At 42.9% G+C, this 18,922-nt stretch overlaps 1 protein-coding gene across 4 annotated transcripts in view; it reads right to left on the reverse strand.

The window, feature by feature from the left end:
• CCDC93 (coiled-coil domain containing 93) overlaps positions 1-18,922 on the reverse strand; it is a 106,787-nt gene that overhangs the window by 25,102 nt on the left and 62,763 nt on the right. For all 4 annotated transcript variants that reach the window (XM_047772097.1, XM_047772094.1, XM_047772093.1 and 1 more), the window contains 3 exons: positions 11,488-11,604; positions 5,397-5,459; positions 434-507 (listed from right to left, as the gene is read on the reverse strand). In XM_047772097.1, coding sequence (XP_047628053.1) covers positions 434-507; positions 5,397-5,459; positions 11,488-11,604 — 254 coding nt within the window. The remainder of the gene's footprint in view (positions 1-433; positions 508-5,396; positions 5,460-11,487; positions 11,605-18,922) is intronic.

An 18,922-nucleotide genomic window follows, 5' to 3' on the forward strand; every position in this document is an offset into this window, starting at 1 on the left:
AGACTGTAGCTTCATTCCCAAGGAGAAAGGGCTAAAATGTTGTTCTGTCAAAAACTGGTGACAATCACTGACTCCAAGAGAGAACAGGTGGCTGGGGGGAAGGGGTGGGAGGAAGGCTTTTCACCGTGTGCCTTTTTTGAGCTGTGAATGTATTACTTAGTTTTTAAAAACAGAAAAATGAAATGAAACAAAATACAAAAACATGCAGCTTCTGACCCCACAGGGAACATGGAGGGAGAGGCGGCTGACAGGGCAGCAAGCACATACCAGCACAGCCCGGCAGGGGCACATTCTAGGTGGGCAGGGAAGTAACCACGCTGCTCGGGGCTGGCAGCAATGACCTCGGGCTCCTCAGGCTTGAGCTCAAACAAGGTACTAACCGGCAAAGATACTTTCTCGGCAGAGAAAATACACCCTTGCTGAAACCTCTTACCTTGGATCGGCCTTGGCTTCTATCTTCTCGAGGGCTGCCTGCTCTTGGTCCAGTTTCTCACTGTAGCTCTTCAGCTGTGAGAGAGAAGGAAGCACTTTGCTGGGGACAGGGCAGGACAGGAGGTGAGGCTTCCAGTTCCCTCCCCTGGCTCACCCCTGCTCCCCAGACTTGGCTGTACACTGAAATAGTAGCGGACAAGAAGAGGATGGGGGTGGAGGGACAGCATGGAAAGGTCAAAACGAGACCCTTCTTGACACATCCTGTTGGTAAAAGGAACCCTGGCAGTACCTTTCAATCACAGCAGCAAATGCGTAGAAAGCCAAAAGTAATGCTGACAGCAGGTGCCTTTCAGTAGGAAGAGGGAAATAAAAACTGGCTGTGAGAGACAGACCTAGGTTTCGATTTGAGGATATTACTATCATGGCTACTAACAGGGGCAGGGATAAATCTCCTAGCTTCTTGAAAAAAATCCACTTTCATTTTCTGAATCAGATAGTGAGGATTTCAAAAAAAATTTTAAGGAAACTGAGATTTTAATTTATAAGGTGTACAGATCTATCATAGAATAAAATATGAAGTTGCTATTAAAAAGTAAACAGCTCTTTTATGATACTCTCTAATGTCTACTGTTAGTTGAACAAAATGACATATAAAATCATGATTCCAGAAGTTCCATGGTGGCCTAATGGTTAACGATTCAGCATTGTCACTGCTGTGGTGCAGGTTTGATCTCTGTCCTGGAAACTTCCACATGCCATGGGCTTTACCAAAACCAAAACAAAAACATAAACCCACCACGATTCCAATGTGCTTTCATATGAAGGAATGAATACACTGGGATATACACATATAAAATAATATACATGCTATTTGTATATACATTAAAAGTTTCTAAAAAGATTCATAAGAAACTGGTTACCCTCGGCAGAGAATACTGTATGGCTGGGTTACAGAGGTATACCCTTCGTACTTTTATAATTTTGAACCATGTGTATGTGTATTCTATTAAGAAAAAATAAAAAATAAGTTGAAAAAGTTCCAAGAGATCTAGCTGAAAATGGAAGACTGAGTACAAGTTGCCACGAGCCCTTCTTGACTCAAGCCATAGAAAATCCAGGTGATTCTGTTGGATCACAGGAGTGGGTACCTCGGGGCCAGGAAAGATGGCTGATAGAGAGGACTGGTCATGAGAGGACGGCCGTGTGGAAACAGCAGACTTGGGAAGGACTGGTCTGCAGGGCTGGGTGGGGTCTGTGTTAGGAGCAGGGTTGGGCCACGCAGTGAAGCCTGGCTCCCTTAGCCCAGCAGCAGCTCCCGGAGAGCTGGAGTGGGAGTGTGGGAGTGCCCCAGCCCAAGTATCAGTTACCACTGGCTGATGCCACGAAAAGTAGGACCCATCCTTCCAGAAAAATCACACTAAGCAGGCTGCGTAAAATGGATACAGAATGCACACAGATGCTAACAGAAAATTTCAGAATCAAAAATAAGCACCATCAAGAATTATCAAACATTTGAAGAACAAGAAAATCATAAAAAAATATATCATCTCAACAAGTGAATTCTCATCTGAAGGAATAATTTATAGGTCATAAAAAACTTTAGAAACAGTTAATGCATAGGTAAGGCAAGAGATGATGCTGTATGTCTAAAAAAGAATCAACTTCACACAAAGGAAATCATGGTTGTGACTGCAGAATTTAAAAGTGCACAGGGAGGAGTTCCTGTGGTGGCACAGCAGAAACGAATCCAACAAGGAACCATGAGGTTGCGGGTTTAATCCCTGGCCTCGCTCAGTGGGTTAAGGATCTGGTGTTGCTGTGAGCTGTGGTGTAGGCTGGCAGCTGTAGCTCGGACTGGACCCCCCCCGCCCAGCCTGGGAATCTCCGTATGCAAGCAGCTGTGGCCCTAAAAAAAAAGGCAAAAAAATACAAGTGCACAGGGAGTTCCTGTCGTGGCTCAGCAGTTAACAAACCTGACTAGTATCATGAGGATGCAGGTTTGATCCCTGGCCTCGTTTAGTGGGTTGTGGACTGGGCATTTCTGTGAGCTGTGGTATAGGTCGAAGATGCAGCTCGGATCCCACATTACTGTGGCTGTGGTGTAGGCTGGCAGCTACAGCTCTGATTTGATTCCTAGCCTGGGAACTTTCATATGCTGTGGGTGCAGCCCTAAAAAAAAATAATAAATAAAATAAATAAAAGTGCACAGGAGTTCCTGTCGTGGCGCAGTGGTTAACGAATCTGACTAGGAACCATGAGGTTGCAGGTTCGATCCCTGACCTTGCTCAGTAGGTTAAGGATCTGGCGTTGCCGTGAGCTGTCATGTATGTTGCAGATGTGGCTTGGATCCCATGTTGCTGTGGCTTTGGCGTAGGTCAGCAGCTGCAGCTTGGATTAGACCCCTAGCCTGGGAACCTCCATATGCTGCGGGAGCGGCCCTAGAAAAGGCAAAAAGACCAAAAAAAAAAAAAAAAAAGTGCACAGACTAGGAGTTGCCACCACAGCACAGTGGGTTAAGAATTTGACTGGGGCCGCTTGGGTCACTGAGGAACTTCCCTAGCCCAGGAACTTCCATATGCTGAGGGTGAAGTCATTTAAAAAAAAAAAAAGTACACAGACTAGAAGTGAGGGCCTGCCAATGCAGGGCCTGCAGCCTTCCCACGCTGTCAGGTGCTGTCACCTGTCTTCTACCTTCCATGCCCTGCTTTACTTTTCCTAACTTTAGGAAAGACAGATCTTCCCCATTTTTTAGTGCAGCCAGGTAATCCTGGAAGGGCAGGTCTTGCTGGTGAGGTAAACCTGGGCATACTGGCGTGAAAGGGTGCAGAGGGCTCATTTTGCCCAGTTCTCGTCCTAAATAAATCAGGAGGCTGAGGCCCCAAAGCAAAGCCGATTACTGATCCAGGGTCCTGGTCTTCAGCATTCTGACCAAATCAGGCTTCTTCCTAAGTTGTTCAGCACTAGGTTTTGGAAAGTCTCCCAATTTTCTAGACAGGAACTGGTCTGCCCCACAAGAGAGTGAGCTCTCTGAGAGGCCTGTGTGCCAGGTTACCAGCACTGGAATTGTCATGGCCTCTCTGCTTTAGTTTCTCCAGCTGCAGCACAGATATACTGACAGTGTGGTCATACGTAGCCAGGAAGATTCACTGGACTAATACAGACAATATGCCCAGAGCACACCTAGCATGTTAAGCTATTTTAGGAAACTGACACCAAGATGCTTTGCCTTTAATCTCTTTCAGATTATTATACAAAGCCAGACCCATGACTTGGCAAACTTCAAGCCTGGGACTCTGTAGCATGAAAAGTTAGACAGCAGCAGGGATCCCAGCCCAGGAGTTTGCCATTTAATCCAGAAGGAATGTAGTCACAGAATAGTGTAAATAAAGCTGACGTGTTCAAATGCAACACAGGCGTCTTTAGAGAGAATGTTTAAAAAATTCCTCTAGTTGTCATTCTTGTGCCTGCCTCTTTCAGACATTTTGACAATAACTGAAGAGACTAGTGCAGGTCAGAATTAAAAACATTGTTAGGTTTACAGCAAGGCAGCAAACTAAGTGGTGCATACTGGTGGGGAAATGACAATTTTAAGTGGGCAAATTACACGTGAAATAAAAAAAAAAAAAAGTAAGGACTGCCTTGGCTTCAGAGATGTCTTTGAAGATTGGTCCTGCTTCCACATAGTCCAGAAAGCACTTGGTGGGGTTCTGGCAGTGAGGCCCTTGTAAAGTACAGCTGCAGTCTGAGCACCCAAATCACAACGAGAGCTTTTCAGACCTGATAAGGATGAGTCTTCTGTGGAAACAGGGCCAGAGAGAGAAATATCTAAACTCCCCTCACGACAGAGCTGGAATCAAGAGGGGTTGTTCTTCTTGCCTGGTTTCCTAAACAATTGGAAGTGCGAGCCAAGCAGCACTACAATGCTGAAGAGGGACAGGACACTCACAAACTGGGTTAGAAAATGATCACAGGGTCAAAAGAGACCCACAACCCTCCTCTTCCTCCTGACACCCCCTCCCCCATTCTGCCTAGGAGTTAACCAGCAATTCTTCTTCTTTTTTAAATGAGTATACTATTTTATTAACACTTAAATTTCACTATCAAACAATGTTGACCATGTCTTATGTTCAGCTTCTTGAGATAAAGACAGGGACAGGGAGCCGTATGGTGCAACGTTAAACACAGCACAATGTACTAACAAAATTTAAGGGGTGGTATGACCATACCTTAGTATACAAGTATAGGGACAAGCCCTGAGATTGGAGGAAAAGCTCGGGACTGAACAGAGAGGTCCCTGGTTGCTGACAGAATCCCCCCTCAACTTCAGATGAGACTAACCAAGGAGTCTGTCAGTTCACAAAAACCACTGACTCCAGGAGAAATAGTGACAGAGTAGACTGGAAGGACCCAATTCAGATTGTGGGGGCTAGTCTGACTCGAGCAAGGTTAGCAGGAAGCTGCTGCAGCTCATGTCCAGGATGTGTAGACTAGAGCACTGGTCTAGAGACAGAATGGTTAGCGCTTCAGAAATCACTTGTTTCCAAACAAGTTCCTAAGGTGCTTTTCCCACACAGGGTCACCAGCAATTCTGAACAACAAACTAGATCCCTCTGTAGTTGTGTCATCTTACACAAAGAAATCTCGCTCTCAAGGTATCCAGTATTCTGGTGCTTTCTACAGTCTGTGGCTTGGGGAGCAGGGGCCATGTGCTGTGAGTTACCCTCCATGGACTTCCATGTGCCTGGCCCTGCTGGTCAGGCCTGCTGTCCACAGGAAGCTTTCCTGACCCCTGCAATGGGTGGGTGAACAGATGGCTCAGGGCATGAGCTTCCATATGACCATCCTCCATCCCAGATGGACCTGAGCTCTGAGAAAGGAATCCTGACTTCATGCAGACTGATGATGCAGGCATCCTGTTAGTTGTGCAGGTCAAAAAGACCCCCAGAGGAAGGAAATCTGCTCACCTCTGTCAGCGTTTTCTTTTTTTCCTCATATTTGGCTTGCAGGTTGGTACGACTTGCCTGTAGCTGTAAATGAAAGATAAAAGACATCAGACATGTGTCCTCATTCTGTCTTCCCAACAGCACAGATATGGGAGGTATCGACATTTCACAGACGAGAAACGTAAGTTATGATTTAAACTGAGCATGTGGAAATTTTAGATTCAATGAGCACCAACTGCATGTCAGGTGAGGTACTAGAAATTCTGTATAAATTTTAGCAGTGACTCCTTACATTCAGTGGAAGAAGGCATTATTCTCATTTTTAACAAGTGAAGAAATAAAGACTCAGAGGAGTTAAGTTACTTTGTTAAAGTTTCATAGCTGATAAGTGATAAAGCCTGGATTCAAGTTCAGGTCTGACTTTTCTGTATGGCTACAATCAATTCAGTTGATGAAGCTGCCCGTTCACAGGATACAAACTGCACTGCTGTACTCAAGAATCTAGCATAGAGTTTGACTGCATGGCAAACAATGCCAGACAGAAGAAAGGATTCAGGACTTCGACACAAAGAGAAAGGAAATGAACTACCTTTACTCTTCAGTTCATAACCGTAAACTTACATCTCAAAAATGTCATTTCCCTTTTCCTTACTAAAAAGGTGTATTTTGTGCTGTCTGTGAACTTTATTTTTAGGGCTTCACCTGAAGCATGTGGAAGTTCCCAGGGTAGGTGTCAAATCAGAGCTACAGCTGCCGGCCTACACCACAGCTCACAGCAACGTCCAATCCTTAACCCAGTAAGCAAGGCCAGGGATCGAACCTGAATCCTCATGGATCCTAGTTGGTTTTGTTAATCACTGAGCCATGAAGGGAATTTCTGTCTATGAATTTTTAGATATCTGAAAATCTCCCATTCAAAGCTCAAAGCTCATTTCTACTTTTGAAAAGGGGATGTCTGAAAACCGCTATTGGACCCATCAGACCCTTTGTTCCCTGCATACAAATTCACAATGATATTGTATCTTATATCTCAACAACTACTGTAATGTTACTCATCCCACTGTTGACCTGTAAGCAACCTATTAGAAATTATGTCCCTTTCAGAAATCACTGCTCCTACATTGTGCTTCTAGTTACCAATCTTCATGACTGATGAATTTCCAATCAGGACCTCTCAGGAACCCACCTCAAGCAGAGGGCAGGAAAGATAAAGGAGGGAAGCTGGGGGCTCTGGCTTCTTGCTTTTCAGAGGGAGCCATCTGTGCAATGATGGCTTGCATGAACCTGTGTCATTGGTAGATGAGAGCATTTCTGGAGCAAGTCTCTTTTACTCTTAAAATCCTAGTGATTTAACTCTTGAAGCTCCAGAAAGAGGTCTTGCCATCTGCACACCTGCTTCACCCACCTTCTTGCCCCCCCTCTTCCCTGCCATCTGACACTGATGCAAGGCTCTGCTCAAACAAGGTGGGCAGTGGAGGACCACGGCACTGCCCTTGCCCTTGAGAAGTTGGTCTGGTAAACTGGGAATTAATGTAGGAGAAGAGCTGGGCCATAGCCCGGCTCAGGGAAGCCAAGGAAAGAGTCAGCCTGCTCATCAGGGAATACTATACTAACAAAGGCTCACAGGGGCTGGATCTTGGAGGGAAATGGGAACTTGCTAAGGAAGGGAAGACTCAGCTCTTCTCGTTAACTACTAAAAGCTCTTCTCGTTAACTTAACTACTAAAAGCCTTCTTCACAGGCTCTCTGACAATGTCTTCTCTAATGGGGAGAATCCCAGTAGCTCAGCTGAGTTTTCATCTTGCTGGAATCCTCTGTGATTCTCCTACCCCCACTTCCTTCTTTACCATTAACCCCAAAACTTAACTCCTCCAAACTCAGCTGGTGGTTAACACTACCTTTCTGGAACCCTCTTTTCTCAATCTCAGGTTTCTTCTTTGCTATTTGCTAGCTGCACTCTAGCTCTATGCTTCTGCAACACAGCCTCTTGTTGGATCACGTAATGTTCTTTATTCCTTCTCCTCCTTTTCCTCCTCCAATTTCTCTGTTGGCTAAGACTCTCTCCATAGCTCTCCTCCCCAAGGCCATGGGTGTATCCTGGCTGCTTTCTGCCTGCATGACCTTGGATGAAAGGTTCTTGGATTTAAAGAGTTAAGATTTTCTTACATACAATTGGTAGACAAGTAAAGTAGTAAAATCATTGGTGAATAATTTGACAGTTTTTAGAAAAACTGAAAATGCGTATATTTTTTGATCCAGCTATTCCACTTCCTAAAAGCCATCTTACAGAAATATTTACATATTTGCACAAAGATGTTCACGGTAGCATACATTTACAACTGGGGAAAAAAAAAAATCCAGGAAAAACCTACCTACTCATGAATTGAGGACAGGTTAAATAAACTATGGTACATATATACTATGTCATGGGCACCACATTGTGAATCAACTATACTTTAAAAATTGTAAAAAATTATAACATACTCACACACACACACTGTGTCACACCACAAAGTAAAAGAAATAATGAGGTAGATCTTGGTTCCACAAGCTGTGTGACAAGAGGTAATATGGCTTCACTTCTCTGTGTCTCAGGCTCCTTATTTGTAAAATGAGGATCATAATAGTACCTCCTTTGCAAGGATGTTATGTTGTGTGAACTGAATGAGTTATTTTGAAAAGCTTTGTCATTACTCTAAAAAAAGTCCTTATTAGCCATTACTATGATGGACAGAGAGATACCTGTGATAAAATAAGTGAAAAACAAGCTCGGTTTTCATAACCAGACAAGCCACTCTCCTCAGTAATGCAGCAGATATAAGAACTTGCAAAGGCCTAGAAGATGAAGGGTTTCTGTAGACTGGCTAACCCGGAGTAAGCAAACTTTTGCAGAAGGCATATTTACAGACAGCAACACAGTTTAGCAGCTGCAGATTTTCTTGATAGGACATTGCAAATTAAAATGGGTTTAGCAAGTGGCCAGGGACGGGGGGTGGGGGACACGACACAAATATTCTTAGAGGTCGAACCATTTTTTGAGAAAAATTGTTTATGAAAATGTTGATGTTGGTTTTTAATCTTTATAAACATTCAGATTTAGGTTTATTTGAGAAACATACGAATCTTTTTTTTTTTTTAAACACGGCTGTACTTGCAGCATATGAAAGTTCTCGGGTGAGAGGTTAAATTGGAACTGCAGCTGAGGCCTGCAACACAGCCACAGGAACACTGGATCTGAGCCACATTTGCGACCTACAATGCAGCTTGTGGCAACACCAGATCCTTAACCCACTGAGCGAGGCCAGCAATCAAACCTCCATCCTTGCAGAGACTATGTCAGGTTCTTAACCCACTGAGCCACAAAGGGAACTCCCATTCTAATCTTTCGTTCCCTATATCTGCATAAAATTTTAGTTCAGAAAAAGTGCATCCTTGCCTGTATCCTCATTTCATCCTGAAGCAATCTCCTTAGACATATGGTTATCGTATGTGAGCTCCCATATGACATGGGACCTGGGTGAACCCCTGCCTTGTCACCTCAGTTTCCTCATTCAGGTGGCCCAGCCACATGGCCAAGGGATTGATGCACAGCTGGTCATCTTTCATAACATGAGCCACAGCAATAATGATCACTGTCCTTTACTGAGAGCTTGCTAGATATCAGGCTGAGTGAGAGAAAAATAGTCAGCTCCTGGTAAACAGAGGTTATGAACCAGCTGCAAAATGGACCTGAGGGTCTGAGAGGACTGCCCTTCCAGCTGGACTGAGAACGTGCCAGGACTGCCATTTGAAACAAGAATGAGCATTCTTTTTCCCCAAGTTTAGAATGGAGATAAAGGCAACATCAACTCATGCTGAACCTCTCTGGCTCACAGGGTCTGCAGTTTCCTCAAAATGATCCTTTTGCAGAGGATAAAGAAGTTATGAGAAAGTCTCCTCATCAGTGATTCATACTCATCTTGATTCTGTGATGAATTCTCTCCTTCTTTTTTTCTTTTTGCTTTTTTTAGGGCCACACCTGCAGCAGATAGAGCTTCCCAGGCTAGGGGTCGAATTGGAGCTACAGCTGCCAGTCTGCACCACAGCCATAGCAAGCCGGATCTGAGCCTCATCTGCAACCTATACCATAGCTCATGGTAATGCTGGATCCTTAACCTGCTGAGTGAGGACAGGGATCAAACCCACAACCTCATGGTTCCTAGTCGGATTTGTTTCCATTGTGCCACAATAGGAACTCCTGAATTCTTCCTTAGTCAATCACTTTCAGATTCTCATCACTGGCAAAGGTCAGCAGTAGAGATGCCACTCTCTGAGCTAAGCATTAAAATGTCTAAATAGGAGTTCCCATTGTGGCTCAGCAGGTTAAGAACCCGACTAGCATCCATGAGGATACAGGTTCAATCCCTAACCTTGCTCAATGGGTTAAGGACCTGGCATTGCCACAAGCTGTGGAGTGTTGCAGATGTGGTTCGGATCTGGCTTACTGCTGTGGCTGTGGTGCTTAGGCCTGAAGCTGAAGCTCTGACCCCTAGCACAGGAACTTCCATATGATGTAGGTGTGGCAGTAAAAAGAAAAAAAAAAAAATGTCTGAACAAATTACCAAACAGAAACCAAATCACAGTCAATCTTTACATCCTTGCTTGCTTATGATCCAGAACATTTTATTAAAAACCAGCCTATTGTTTGTTCAGCCATAGTTGAACAAATTCTGATTGAACAAATTCAAACAAAGAAAATGACTAAGCAGAACCATTTGATATAATGACATCTTTTGAATATATGGGATTTGAAAGGATGAAAAATGTACATGTTCAAAATGTCAATGGCACCCATTATTGAAAAATCAACTGTTATGGGAACTACTGGTGAGCTATTCTTTAGAAAGCCACATTCATTCCCATAATATTCTGCTACATGTATTTTTTCTAATTAATTAAATCTTATTGCCAAATCAACTGAAGCATATAGCACCTCATCTTCTAATGACTGCTCTGAGTCACTCCACAGCCTCCTCTTATGTCTTCTTTCCAAAGCAAATTTAGCAAAGTCTTTCCAAAATAGTCCCATCCATGACTAAGTATGACAGAATGCCATCTCCTAAAGCTCTTTCAAAAGTGATCTGGTTTCCTCCACTATCTTACTTCCACTAGTCAAAACCATCCACAGATCAGTTCTGGATTGCTGGATCAGCCTCCTAGTGCTTCTTCTCACCTAGGTCCAAACAGTTCATGCTCCCGCAGTAAACAGGTATTTCAGACACATAAATATGCATCCCTTCTCACTTAGGTCCAAACAGTTCATGCTCCCACAGTAAACAGAAAGGTCTTCCAGACACACAAATCTGATCAGGTCACTCCAAAAGCTTCCACTGTCCCTAACATGACCTGGTAGGTCCTGTCTGATTGCACTCTGTGACCACCTGCCTTACTTATGACTCTCCAAGCACAAAAGAGAAACTGGCCAAGACCCTTCCTCTGTTTCCTAAGTCCCCACCCTATCCTTGCAGACATCCTGCCAGCTGACACCTTCTCAGCTTCCCAGCCGCTGTCCTCTGTGACCAAGGCCAGGCTGGGCCTCCCGTCTTGTCACTCTCTCAGCTCCCTATCATAGCTGTAATGAAGTGATGTTGAGTGATGTACTTGTTTAGTGTACATGTCCCCATGACGACCTTCAGAGGCCTGCGAGCAGAGACCATGACTTCATTCACCACCACATCCTGGCTCAGTGCCCAGCACACAGTGGTGATCAGCTAATCTTTGTGAATTAATGAACGCTCTTCTTGCCTTGTGATCTTCTTCTAGAATAGAAGCTGGCAAATGTTCTCTGTAAAGGGCCAGGAAGTAAATATTTTAGGCTTTGTAGGTCTCAATTACGCCACTGGAGCTTGAAAGCAGCCACAGAAAATGTGTAAGGAATAAGTGTTCATGTGTTTGTGCCTATTTACAAAAACCGGTGGTGGCTGGATTGCCCAATGGTCCAAGTCTGCTGACCCCTCTTCTAGAACCTCCTTTGACCATGCTAACCCAGAAATCTTAACTTCTTCTCTAGTGTATCCCTTCTTGAAGAATGGTTTCACTTTACTTGAATGAAATTATAAAAAAAAAACACCAACCTCTTCCAGTTGTTTGGTCTTCTGCAGAATCTGCTTGTTCAAAGAAATGACTTTTCGACGATGCAGTTGGGAGGTTCCTAATTTTTCTGGACTTTCTTCAGCTGAGAGCTCAGACTGCTGTGGAAGACAAAATGAAGACTCAAAGGATTTAGTTAGTCCATCCCAGTTCATGAAGACAGTCCCAACCCTGCTTAGTCTGTGCAGGACACTACTGGGCAGCTGGTCATGATCAAGCTGGCAAAGCACAGGGTCCTGTCTAAAACCCAATTCAGAGAAGAAGATCTGATCAAAAGCCCTATCAAGAGAATCTACATTCCTGACAGAGTGAACAGCACATGCAAGAGCACAGGGATATAGAACTGTGGTTAGGCTGATATCGCATAAGCAATGGGTCGTTTTCCTTTTTAGGGCTGCACTTGTGGCATATAGAAGTTCCTGGGCTAGGGGTTGAATTAGAGCTGCATCAGCAACTTATGCCTCAGCTCACAGCAAAGCTGGATCCTTAACCCACTGAATGAGGACAGGGATCAAACCCACATCTTCTTGGACACTATGTTGGGTCCTTAACCTGCCGAGCCACAACACAAACTCCAGAAATGGGTCTTATGTAGAGGAATAACACAGCCATCTTACCATCTTTATAAGACCATTCTGGAGTTATCAAGAATGATGGATTGATTCATGTTCATCAAAATATTACAAGCATAGGGTTAAAAAGTTTGACCATTCACAAGCACTCACCATGAAAAGAAACGACCTCTCAACTTAATTTCTCCCCTTCCACAGGCCCATTTCTGATGTCTATTCTTCTGGTGTTGAGAGAGGGGTGAGTGTTGCTGAGGGAGGCAGGAGGGAGTTCCTGAAATTGTGTGAGTGACACGGGGATGGAGAAGAAGAGTTGGACAGGACGTAAAGACTGTTGGGACTAGAGGTGAGAGAGGGAGAATTTTCTGGGTGGGGTGATGAGATGAATATAGCAACGTTATCAAGAAACCATGCAAAGGAGGCAGCGTGGTATAGATACTGAAAACACACACTTGCCTCAAAAACCCAGAGGGAAGTCCCAGAAAGAAGAAACAAGAAAGTTGACTCTGTTCCAACAGGTGTCCTTAAAACACTTCTTGAATGATCACAGAGGAGAACTTTATTACACAATGAATACCCACTATCGCCACATTTCCTTTTACAGGAAATATCCCAATTCCATGATAATGGTAGATTTCAAGCCCAAGAGCAATAAAACTATTTGAATATTTGATTTTCCATGCATGTTTTAATAATGATCATGAGCTTGTAAGTTTTGGAAGACATACCTCTGGGGAAAAGAGATGGAAAGTAAGAAGGTGGAGAAATTGGATGATGTGGTCACCATTTACATTGGTTAAGGGTTTCCCTGAATAATTCAGACCTTATTGACAGATGATGAGTATTTTTGCTGCTTAAGGACTCTGGAGGTGGTAGACAACAAGCAGGACATGGTTGTATAAAATGGCAAGAAACACTTTCTTTTTTTTTTTGCTTTTTAGGGACACACCTGTGGCTTATGGAGGTTGCTATACATAGGGGTCAAGTCGGAGCTACAGCTGCCAGCGTACACCACAGCCACAGCAATACCATATCCGAGCCATGTCTGCAACCTACACTGTAGCTCATGGCAATGCATGATTCTTAACCCACTGAGAGAGGCCAGGGATTGAACCTGCAACCTCATGGTTCCTAGTTGGATTTCCATGGTGCCATGATGGAATTACAGAAATGCCATTTTCTATCTCATGGGCTGGTAGTCCGTAAAGGAAACAGGAACACTAAGCATTTGGTGTTACAACATAGCTAGCCTCAAAACCTGGGATTTTAGACAATGTCAACTAACATACTCCAGCATATCCGAATTTCTGGGAACTGGAAGTAACTTTTAAAAATGCAATTGACTTTGGACACATCAAGATACTTACGACCTATAATCCAGCCAAGGAGAACTGCTTCTGAAAATTATTTGAGAGTATAAAAAAAAGGGGAAAAGTGAATAGACATTTCTCCAAGGAAGATATACAGATGGCCAGCAAACACATGAAAAAATGCTCAACATCATTGATTATAAGAGAAATGCAAATCAAAACTACCATGAGATATCACCTCACACCAGTCAGAATGGCCATCATTAATAAATCCACAAATAACAAGTGCTGGAGGGGCTGTGGAGAAAAGGGAACCCTCCTGCACTGTTGGTGGGAATGTCAACTGGTACAGAAATCTATACATAGAACTTCCATATGACCCCGCAATCCCACTCTTGGGCATCTATCCGGACAAAACTCTACTTAAAAGAGACACGTGCACCCGCATGTTCATTGCAGCACTATTCACAATAGCCAGGACATGGAAACAACCCAAATGTCCATCGACAGATGATTGGATTCGGAAGAGGTGGTATATATACACAATGGAATACTACTCAGCCATAAAAAAGAATGACATAATGCCATTTGCAGCAACATGGATGGAACTAGAGAATCTCATACTGAGTGAAATGAGCCAGAAAGACAAAGACAAATACCATATGATATCACTTATAACTGGAGTCTAATACCCAGCACAAATGAACATCTCCTCAGAAAAGAAAATCATGGACTTGGAGAAGAGACTTGTGGCTGCCTGATGGGAGGGGGAGGGAGTGGGAGGGATCGGGAGCTTGGGCTTATCAGACACAACTTAGAATAGATTTACAAGGAGATCCTGCTGAGTAGCATTGAGAACTTTGTTTAGATACTCATGTTGCAACAGAACAAAGGGTGGGGAAAAAAATGTAATTGTAATGTATACATGTAAGGATAACTTGATCCCCTTGCTGAACAGTGGGGAAAAAAAAAAAGGGGGGGGGGGAGGAAAGAGCACTCCCTCCTGATTTTTAAATAAGTTGTCAGAAATATTAATTATAATTGACTAATTACATTTCTTCCACTTTTTTGGGGGGGCATCATCTTGAACTATTTTATCAATTTGGCCACTTTTGTCTGTTATATATTTAGCTGCTTTTTTTCTTATAGTTAATGTTGGATTTGAGTTTTAATATCCAGCTTAGATTCCTTGATACTGATTTCCATACTGTCACTGGCACATCCTCAGAGCATTTTACTTTACTAGCAGAATTACATAAACCTTCTAGCTCACGATTTATTGATATCTGAAATGGAATCACTTCCCCAGTCACAGAATTATCTCCATGTCAGATATCAGGATTAGCCTGTGTGCCCTGACCTCCTTCAGCTGTCTTTCTGGCTTTGGGTCAGGCCAAGCTGTGGGTGAACATACACCATGGGAATCTGCATCTCATTCACCTCCTGTTTTTGGGGGTGGTGGGGGGCGGTCAGCATATCTTCATGCAGTTCTGTTCCACACCTTGGGCAGGAGTTGGATGAGGTCTCCAACTCTTAGTATGCTTTCCTGCTGATAAACTGCTTTTAGGGTCAAGGTCCCTAAAGAATGAAACATGGGAGTTCCCGTTGTGGTGCAGCAGAAATGAATCCAAATAGAACCATAAGGTTGTGGGTTCGATCCCTGGCCTTGCTCGGTGGGTTAAGAATCCAGCACTGCTGTGAGCTGTGGTATAGGTCACAGATGTGGCTCAGATCTGGCATTGCTGTGGCTGTGGTGTAGGCTGGCAGCTACAGCTTCAATTAGACCCCTAGCCTGGAAACCTCCATGTGCCGCGGGTGCGACCCTAAAAAGACAAGACAAAAAATAAAAATAAAAAACAAAGAACGAAAACTGCATTTCCCACCAGCTTCCATTTTTCCACCTCTTACCAGCATACTTTGCAACATGCTCAGCTTTGTTCAAAATTATGACTTTCGATTTTACTTCTGAGAACCCATATTGCAGGAAAACCAGTAGCTATCTTGATATATGGAAAGAGGATTTCAGAGCTATAGCTGGCTATCCTGTACCCCCGCTATCTCGATTTAAATTTTTAGCCACACGGACCCCCTTAAGATACTTTCAGGGGGGTTTTTGTGATGAAAATCCTTTTCATAATGACACTAAGGTATGATTTTTTTCTCTAATTCTGTCATGATTGTACAGTGAAATTTTCTGTTGTATGACATGTGACGATATTATTGCTCTAATGTTAATATGTAATGCATTTATTATTGCTATTTGTAAGTGAATTAATATGTAAGCTTTGAGGACTTCAGTAATTTTTAAGAGTTCTTATAGGGTCCTGAAATTACAAAAATTTTTTCTTTTTAAGGCCACATAGCGAAGTTCCCAGGTTAGGGGTCAAACTGGAGCTGCAGCTGCTGGCCTACACCACAGCCATAGCAACGCTGTGTCTGCAGCCTACACTGCAGCTTGTAGCAACGCCAGATCCTTAACCCACTGAGCAAGGCCAGGGATTGAATCCACATTCTCACAGACACTATGTTGGGTTTTTAATCTGCTGAGCCACAATGAGAACTCCTGAAATTAAAAATTTTTAGGACCATTACTCGATGGGGCTTGGCTCACTTGGGAATCTACTCACAGACTGGAATAGCCTCATTAACACTGAGCTCCAACCAATGCAGTGAGCCAACCCATACCACTGAGAGTGGAAAGTTCTTTTTGATTCCATTCTTACTAGACAGCTACTTCAACCTAACAGAGAGAAAATACTTGTAGTGCACAAAAGGGATGCTGAAGTCTCCATACAAACTTACTCTTACATCTGTTATGAGAGTGTATGTTTCAAGCAAACATGGGCTTTCAAAAATCCTTTCTTATGGCTAGGTAGCAATTCTCACTGCTCTGTGTAGTCCCTTAAATTTGCATCTGCAAAACATTAATATACATTAACATCGGGATATGAAGTACCATTTTCATATTTGACATTTCTGCAGTAATTAAATTAATATGAATAATATGCACATGAATAGGCCCAACATATACATTTGTGAGTTCCCCCATTTTCCTGGGTCTAGAGATAGTGCTATGCAAACTGCTTTTTTTTAAATGGGAAGTTATATTTTTATAGGAAAAAAATCATTTATTCCAGAGTTGAATTGAAGAGAGTTCTTAACCTGGTTAATGGAAAGCTGACTGCTCTATATTTCAGACACACTTTTTACTGAGTAATCTAAATTCTTCATTTCTTTCAAATACCCTCCTCAAAGCCAAGAGAAAGGTCTAGTTTTTGCCAGACTGCTGAGCACAGAAATTGGTCTTTGAAACAGTATGGCCCATATGGCATTCTGTTTACTGAGTCACAGTGGGAGGAAAACCAGAGATGACCAAGTTGGTTCTTAAAGGAAGAGACAAAGTTGGATGGATGGAGAACAGGAGAAGGGCTTTATATTAAATCCTTGACAGAGTAAATCCTTGGGGTATCTTAACTGATTTCTACTTGTAAAGTGCAACACCTCTCAAAGAATGCCAGCCATCTATAAATATTCCATTTATGTTTGCATTAGAGTGAGGGCTGAAGTGCCAATCTAATTTTGTTCAACAATTTGAGATTAAGAACGTGCTTTCAAAACTACAGGGTGGATTAAGATGACTTCTGGTGCAGATTCAATGTTTTCTAATAACTGACAGATGTTTGCAACTTCTATTCTTAGGGGAACCAAATATAAATGTTACTTGGTAATATTAGTCCAGTTCAAAACAGTAAATTCCTAAGAGAAACAAAAAATGATTACTTTAGCTAGAACTATGTACTTTTAAAATGAAAGAGACCCAAAAGGTTATCTACATACCAATGAAATCTCTGTCATCCCCTCCCCACCCCCCCACCAAATTATGGCCACTAAACAGTCAATAATAAAGGGTTCCTATCTCATGGGGGTGCCACAAGCTCTCTGAACTGAACAGATGGACTCCAGTTTCCGGACCTTGACCAACTCTCCTGTTGAAAACAAAAGACAACATAAAATATTTATTTTTTCAATCTTAAAAAAAAAAAATCTATTTGCTAGCAAGAATGTAAGAAATCCTAGAAAGCCAAAAAGTCAATAAAAAAATCCAGGCGGGTGTACCCATGGAAGTTGGGTCTTTTCTTGAGAGTATTTGCCAAAACCAGTTGATCTCTAGCTTTGATTTTCATAACTCAACAACTGCTTTGCATAATCCCAGACACAGATGTAAAAGGAAAGAGAATCTGCAATGAGATTCTATAACTGCAGATTTGCCCTCATGTAGTTCTTTTCTCTTTTACCTTTTTGTCATTTTAGGGCCGCAGACAAGGCATGTGGAGGTTCCCAGGCTAGGGGTCAAATCGGAGCTGTAGCCTCCAGCCAACACCACAGTCAAAGCAATGCCAGATCTGAGTCATGGCGGCGACCTATACCACAGCTCATGGCAAGGCCGGATCCTTAACCCACTGAGCAAGGCCAGGGATTGAACTAGATTACTCCTGGATACTAGTTGGGCTTGTTACCACTGAGACACAACGGGAACTCCCCCTCATGTAGTTCTATAACCTAAACTCACACACTACCTGGATGGTCCAAAAGAATCTACCAATCAAGACCATGTGTACAATGGGCTTGTGCTGGGTAGGCCTAGGTGCGTATCGGAGCAAGAGGAAATCCTTTCTGGAAGAACAGAGCTTCAACTCGAGACCTCAAAGACCTTCTAGAGATAAATTTCTACACAACATGAACTCATAGCCAAAAATCAAGACCACAAATGAAGTCAAAGAATCATGAGTAAAAGCCAGCAGTAACAAACAGCAGAAATGGATGTGCAAACTCAAAACACATGCCCGTTACTCCCAGAAGCCACAGATACAAAGTGTAATCACTTTCACAGAACAGGTCAACTTTTCTAAGACAGGAGCATCCACAGCTCTGTCCTCTCTCTTTCTATACCAAGACGTCAGTTCCTTCCAGCATCCTGGCTGCTATCCTCAGGCATCACCCCTTTCAGGCGTTCCCTGATGGACTCTGAGCATGGTGGGACGGCAGCATCCATGGTTCCTGATCTATACTCTGCTCCTATTAATGAAACCGGATACATAAACGTTCTTTTCAATACTCTTGACTCCCACTAATGAAACCCCCTGAATTTCAAAGACCCATATTCATGTAGCCTTGCTGAGTCTAAAGCACAGCTCTGGGTCTTAAGGTGAGCAATACAGTCTCCCTGTCCGGAATGTGACCAACATGTAGGTGTGAACAGCATCCTAAAGCTTTGGTTTTTTTACCCCCATGAACTAATGTCAGGTCAGGCATGGCATCCTTATCAAATCCTGAACTGGTATGATTGATTGTTCTGAAATCAAATTGTTCACTCTTACCTCCTTTAAGAAATGAATTTATTTGTTTGGGCTTAAAATTTCAAATTGGGATATTTTTGAATGTTGTCTCTATTCTCCAATGTATTAGCCTCCTTTTCTTTTTTTAGCTTTATATAACATTTAGGTCTGATGAAGCTAATTTCTACATCTTTATTCAAATTG

This window comes from Phacochoerus africanus, chromosome 3 (assembly GCF_016906955.1).
Source record: "Phacochoerus africanus isolate WHEZ1 chromosome 3, ROS_Pafr_v1, whole genome shotgun sequence".
Taxonomy (NCBI): domain Eukaryota; kingdom Metazoa; phylum Chordata; class Mammalia; order Artiodactyla; family Suidae; genus Phacochoerus; species Phacochoerus africanus.